The 7,091-nt window shown below is 37.6% G+C and overlaps 1 protein-coding gene across 1 annotated transcript; it reads left to right on the plus strand.

Moving 5' to 3' along the window:
* The first annotated feature begins 250 nt into the window (after nucleotides 1-250).
* On the plus strand, nucleotides 251-3,687 carry LOC135477929 (heart- and neural crest derivatives-expressed protein 2-like). The gene is made up of 2 exons (XM_064758152.1): nucleotides 251-422; nucleotides 2,325-3,687. Exon 2 carries the CDS (start codon nucleotides 2,569-2,571, stop codon nucleotides 3,196-3,198), a length of 630 nt encoding a protein of 209 aa, XP_064614222.1. The 5' UTR covers nucleotides 251-422; nucleotides 2,325-2,568; the 3' UTR covers nucleotides 3,199-3,687.
* Nucleotides 3,688-7,091: the final 3,404 nt, after the last annotated feature.

A 7,091-nucleotide genomic window follows, 5' to 3' on the forward strand; every position in this document is an offset into this window, starting at 1 on the left:
AATCAATCCAATAAAAAAATAAAAAAATAAATAAACATATAAACAAACAAATAAATAAATGAATAAAACAAGTCTAAAACCATTGTGTGTAGTTCACATTTTAGTCAAATGTGTAACAGAAATAAACTGTTGCCATTTGAATTATGTATTGACTGAACTGCTGTTTACGCCACAGGCTGTCACATATGATCACGTGCTTGGTTGACCAGAACAAAGATGGCTGAAATTACGTACAGACTAGGACGATCTTGTCAGGCGAGGACATCAAGCTGGTCTAACTACACATACAGTCATAGTTGGTCCATATTTTATTACTCTTATTGATCTTTTCCACAGTCTGGTAATTTTACTGACTGTGTACTTACTCTATATCGCGCCTCGTGCCATGGCATCACCATACGTAATATCATGCGACACACTCGGTAAGCATAAATACAGCCCTTCTTTGATAGAGACTGTCGTAGGTTTTCAGGTTGCAAGTTTAAAAAGTACGGTGTAGTCTTTACTAAAACCCCAAACCTGTTACCTCCGGATCTGCTATATTATGAAGGTGGAATCTCAATTATTTATTTGTTTTATATTCATATCTATCAAAGCAAATTTGAACGAATTCCTCCTACAAGCATTCCTCACTCTGAATTATAATATCTATACCTCATTCCAGGTCTTGTTTTTTCTACCACCATCAAACATTGCTCAGTCTGGTCATGCATGTAAAAAGTCTTACTTAAAAAAAACATTATTAGAGTTTAGAGTTCGAACTCTTTTATAACTAAAGGTAAAAATAATTCTATATTTATTTATTTATTTATTTATTTATTTATTTATTTATTTATTTATTTATTTATTTATTTATTTTTTTATTTATTCATTTATTTATTTATTTATCTATTTATTTATTTATTTATTTATTTGATTGGTGTTTTACGCCGTACTCAAGAATATTTCACTTTATACGACGTTTACCAGCATTATAGTGGGAGGAAACCGGACAGTGACCGGGGGAAACCCACGACCATGCGCAGGTTTCTGGCAGACCTTCCCACAATAATCCTATACTGATCCACCGTAGTCTCTCATACATGATAGGCAACCCTTTTTTTTTCACTTTGCTACATTTACCATAACATGGTCGTCAGGAAAGGAGTAGACGTACGATGGGCAAAATTGAGAACTAATGGTTGGTGAACTTAAGAAATTCGTGAAGGCATGTGATGTCGTTTGTGAGAAAGGTAATCGGTAAATCAATGTCAACAAAAGTTGCATAATATTTTTGACACGTCACATATTTCATAAGACTATTCTTTAAACCTTGGGAGAGAAAAGTTTCGAATACGAACCTCCCCTATCGCATGTCCTTCTGCATGTTTACCTTTTGCTTTGAATAAAACAAATGGTATTCAATCTGGCAGCCTGTTGGCTTTTAATAATTCCTGCAAAACGGTCCTCGTCCGGGAGAGAAAATGAATGTTTTAAACACATCTGTTCGCTATGGCCTAATCAAAATGTTAAAACGTATAGGGTATAAGAAGGGAATATACGAGAGTATATAGGCATTTCTGATTTTTCAGCTGCATGAAGAAAAACGTTCTTACGACAAAATGAACTGTTTTATTAAAACAAAGCCTTTGGGAAAAACTATGTATATACAAGTGAAACATCTATGGATAGAAAGAATTAGTTCTGATCTAATAAATTTGTTTCAACCAATTAAACCACATTCATTTTGATAGATTTTGTGCAATCGAGAATCATACATACATATTGCACTCTTGGATAATTCGATTTTTTTTTTCGATTTTCAGCGAGAGAGTTTCAGTTTAGTTTGTACATATGCATGTAAAAGTAGATTTAATTTTAATGGCTCAAGATAACCTCATGGTGAAAAATAACGGTAAATATCGCGGCGTGTTACCACGAGTAGCTGGTAACATGTGTGAGTCAAACACGTGACTGTATGGTGGAAGATATAGGAGAAAAAGTATTGACAATGATTTCCCACTGAGTCTATACTTAGTTAAGCATATTCATACAATACGCAGAGAAATGAAAAAGGACGATAGTATATGAATCGCATTTTGCGACCTAACGCAAGAGTGATCCGACTGCATAATTCCCAATCTGTGACCTCTAAACTCTCGAGCTGATGCACTATAGGTTGTGAAAAATCCAGATTACAGGGCCCAACTGAATCTGTGATCAGCGTGGCATCAGATGTGACGTGTTTATTTACAGTCAATCGACATTTCGAAAAGATGAACGCATGTCCCTTTTCAATTATCTGCTTGTTTTTATAGATTGAAATCTTGTACAATCTGTTCCAGAACAATAGCTCGAAGGACGAGTGCTTCGAGGCGCAATCTGGAGCAGAACAGGCTGGTGTCCAGAGAGTAACGAAGTATCTCTATAACTACTGCCTACAAGCTGATACCCGGAATATTTCCTAGACCACGCCTTGTTCAGAGGACAAGCAATAACCATTTCAGTACAGGTTTATTAAAACCTTATAACTGACAATCCTGAAGTCTCACGTCGGCGTTCGCCGCCGCCAAGGAAAACTGTACGGAGATGTCTTACCATACAGAGGCTGCGTTAAGCATGAAGACCACTGACGGTATGATGCCGGACAACGAAGGTGGAGCGTACGGTTACAGTCTATCTTACCCGTCCCAGTACGGATCCAAATATCACCGTTACGGTCTCGAACCCACGACTTCGGAACACTACAATTACCCGTCGGCCGTTCAGGGAATGACCCCATCCGAGTTGATGCCGGGATATACGTACCCCATGTCTTTCGCATCCATGCCGCATTTCCCCAGCGCCTTGTCCCCTGGGATGGACCGCTACACCTTGGGCCCCAATGGTAAGCCCAAGAGAAGACGGGTGCAGACTGTGGCGCAAAGAAGAGCAGCGAATATCAGGGAGAGACGACGAATGTTCAACTTGAACTCGGCATTTGATTCTCTACGAGGTAAGGTCCCAACTTTCGCCTACGAGAAGAGACTGTCCAGGATTGAAACTCTTCGCCTGGCCATTACTTACATTGCCTTCATGGCAGATCTCGTTAAGGGCAAAGAACCAGACAAGATAAAATTACACAAACTGAAAACAGTGGCTTTGGACGATGGGAAATATTCGGACGATGAGCACTCCATGGATGATTCCTTAGATAAAGACCCAGATGTGTCTCCTTAAAAAGTTCACAGCTTATTTCTGACATCGAAAACAAAATATTACATACAAGTTCGAGAAAACTATTTTCGGGACTTTGTCGTGAGAGACAACAACAGTTTTCAGTGATCGGGAGAAGTGCAGTGAGAGGGCTAAACACAGTGGGATTGTGTCATATGTGAAATATTATGTGAAGTTTAAAGTGTTTAATATTATAACTTGTGCAAAAATTCGTCACTTGTATTTAACATTGGAAGTAGGAGCTGAGACGTGCGAGATGAAATCTTGAAAGTTGGGCGTCGAGGCCGGAAATGTGCAATGCCATCTTATTTATACTAAATGTATGTATATATCTTTATTTCATAAATTCTATTTTTATTTCCATTGACATTGTGCTTTGATAGTGCCGATTTTCAACTGAAAATGAGCTACGAATTACTGAACATTGTATGTATTTATTATTTATTTGCATGCAGAGGTCTCGAGATAAGTAAATCACACGAGAGTGTTATAAACGATAAATACTTTTTTCTTTGTGTTCTTTTCTCGTAAGAAATATTCTACGCAGTCTATGTACATACTGGTTTTCTTTCGTGTTGGATATTCACTGCAAACAGGAAAACGCCACCGCGAGTTCCTTAGCAGGTATTATTAGTGAAACATTTCAGCATAAACTGCATGGGGGTTTCTGTTATAAACTGGTTAACAATTTTTTCAGGTGTTTGTTTAATCGTATATTTTGTTCAAATTTATCACACCATAACGCCGAGGCACGATCGTTCAAAGAAATTAAATTAAAGTGTGTTAAAAAGATCACAGATGCTGCAAAATATTTTTTCATCAAAAAGCTTTAAAGTAATTAGGAAATCAAATAAATCCTCAAAAAACTATAATATTTCAACATAAATTGATGATTCCATCTTATAATATCTATTGCAACGTCTGTTACAAATATATTCCGGCTCCTTCAGCATTAAGTTGACGGAAAAATGAAGTTGTGTATTTTTTAGGAAATGAAACAAAATATTTATTATACTTCGAACCGTTGTCACCTATAGACTGAAGCTGCATCACATTCATTGCTGCAGAGGGTATCTGTGGCCGAGTGGTTAGCTCGCTGTCACAACACAATGACCTAAGAGCCTCTCACTAATGCGTTCGCTGTGAGTTTAAATCCGGCTGATGCTGATTTCCTCTCTTGTCATATTTACGTTGAAAGATCTGTCAGCAACCAGCGGATGGTTGTGGGTTTATCCTTGGTAGCCATTTAGTATAAGACTAAACTTATGTCTTCAGAACAAAACACTCCATTTCTGTTTTTTTTTTCTATTTTAACACATTTTATTTTTATTTTAGCAAGCCTGCTTATTGGTAACATCTGTGATCGAGGCGCTGGGGGAATGTAAATTATACTTCTGTAACCGTGGAGACCCCCCCCCTTCCCACAAACCTCCCCTCAACGTGCATACACTTAAATACCCGACCCCTGTACCATATGTTCTCGTAATGCTATGGTTTATTCATTCATTCGTCAACTCATACTGACCATGCAGGGCCCATTTACAGATTTGATATACCAATAAACAAAATTTGACTTATTTATTTATTTTTTGGTCTGACACTTAAAATATTGCTCTCCGTGTCATAAATATCGCATGGAGTATATACAAAACCCCACGACCATCCGCAGGCTGTTGCAGGCCTTCTGACGTAGGTAACATATGTCCAAGCTAATATGCATGTATTTCAAAATGTACATTCGTTTGGTTGCGATAGGCTTTATGAAAGAGAAATTCCACCATTTTACCGTTGTAAGACTATATTTGAAATACTTTCTCACCTTAAAAGAAGTGGCTCTAATATGACTAATCTAGATAGGGAAAAGACAAAATGTTAATCTTAACTGTTTCCGAATATACGATTTCTGGAGAAGAGTGTTTACCACAAAATAAAGGTTTAACTAAATGAACACAATGTAACACTTTTACAAGTGTCAGTAAACGATCAGGAATGAGTCTCTGCATATACTTGTGTGCGAAAAACAATATACCGAACTGAGTCACTCTATTCTCCACGTTTGTAATTTTTTCAGATGACATTTTAAAAAGCCATGAAATCACTGCTATAATTTGTCTAATTGTTTATTTGATCGTTGTTTCAACGCCATATTCAGTTAATTCTCACTTACAAGATGGCAGTCAATTTTACAGCCGGTGGAGTACATGTTCGGGACAAACCACCGACCATTGGCAAGTTACTAGTAATCTTTTCCACCTTTGACGCACAGGTATTTTGAGCACAATATTGTTGGATGAAAAGTGGTTCTTACCGGAGTCGAACACTTATTGTCACCATGGGGTCGTGGAAATAGAGTTAAAACTACACTGAGAGAAAACTTTAGGTCAATTGAGCTAATTCATCTACGAAAACCGAGTTCATATGACCTGGCCCCAGAGTCACAAAGCAATCTTAGACTACTAAAGTCAGACTTAGTCTCAACTTGTGGTATAATTTCTGAGCTAATTTTTTTAGCTTAAGGGATGTAAGTGTAGGACGAATCTAAGTATTAAAATAACAATTTCTAAGGTAAGCTACAATTGCATAACAGTAAACGCTTTTGAAGTTAAGTCTAAGTCTGAATTAAGTCTAAGACAGTTTCATGATCCTGGGGCCAGGTCAGTTGAGTCATGAAACTCGTCTGATTATACTGGTAACTCACTTGGATAGCCGGAATACTCACAGGACTCTTTCACGACTAAACTAATCTGGTGGCTCACTTTTCTGAGTTGAACTATCTCGATTGCATAACTCAGATTTTGATTCAGTTGACCCAGACTTTTCTCTCAGTGTATAAATATTTCAACACTGGCACTTTTCCCGTGCAAAACGATAAATACCTCACGCGAGCGTTATGATAGTGACTAAAATTTTAATAAGGAAGAAATGGGCGTAAATCAAAATATTAAGATAGTGTTTCACTCCAACCTTCACAATATGAAAGACTACAGATTAACCGATTAAAACCATACAGAGCAGCGACAACAGTCTGATAGTTTGCATATGGTCAGACGTATCGGGTGGAATCAGTTAGGGTTTAACCTGCCGACCAATAGCACCATTGCTTAAGCAGAATTAGGGAAACGGCACAGTGATGTTAACTGCTATTTATTAGATCTCACCGGTCTAGAATTTCTTACTGTTAAAATTAGGTTAACAGCTACAGAGTCGCCACCCACAAGAAACCATCTTTGGCATTCTGGACAAGGGGGATCGACAAGCTCTGATCGATGTTCGTTCTCTTGAAATTGGTTAAATGTTGGATTAACTTTGACTGGCCAAGGGGGTTTGGTCTGAGAAGCTACTCTTACTTCTCCGGTCGTCAATTATAAATGGTTATCAGTAGTCTTTGTCGATGCTTGATTCGGCAGGGAACATTGCCAATGGAAACCCAGTGGGTCCGACCTTTGTACACCCTTTTGTTCCGGTCAGCAACACGTCAAAGCTTCAGTACTGATCTTCTTTTGCTCTTTAAACAAAAAGGTTCTGTAGCACTACAGCAAAAGAGCAGAGTGTTTTAACACAACTTGGAACCGGGCTGTGTATAGGTGAAAAAAACTATTCTTTATCTGTTGGGATAAATGTTAAAAACAAGCGTTTGAAATGCTAGGTGTCCTCGTATGTTACATACACAATGAAATCATGTGACGAAATGACGTCATAAAATCATGTTACCGTTATACTAAGACGGGGTGATGTTACTGAGAAAGTTATAAAGACTTCAAACATTGTTGTTTTTTTTTGGGTAGCATCATAAGTGAAATAAGCACATATCTGTATTAGTTTTGATGCCAAAACATAAACTGATGTCAATATAAAAACATCAGTTAAAAAAGAAAAAAATGACCGCTATCGTATAG

The sequence above is a fragment of the Liolophura sinensis genome, chromosome 11 (assembly GCF_032854445.1).
Source record: "Liolophura sinensis isolate JHLJ2023 chromosome 11, CUHK_Ljap_v2, whole genome shotgun sequence".
In the NCBI taxonomy this organism is placed as follows: Eukaryota; Metazoa; Mollusca; class Polyplacophora; order Chitonida; family Chitonidae; genus Liolophura; species Liolophura sinensis.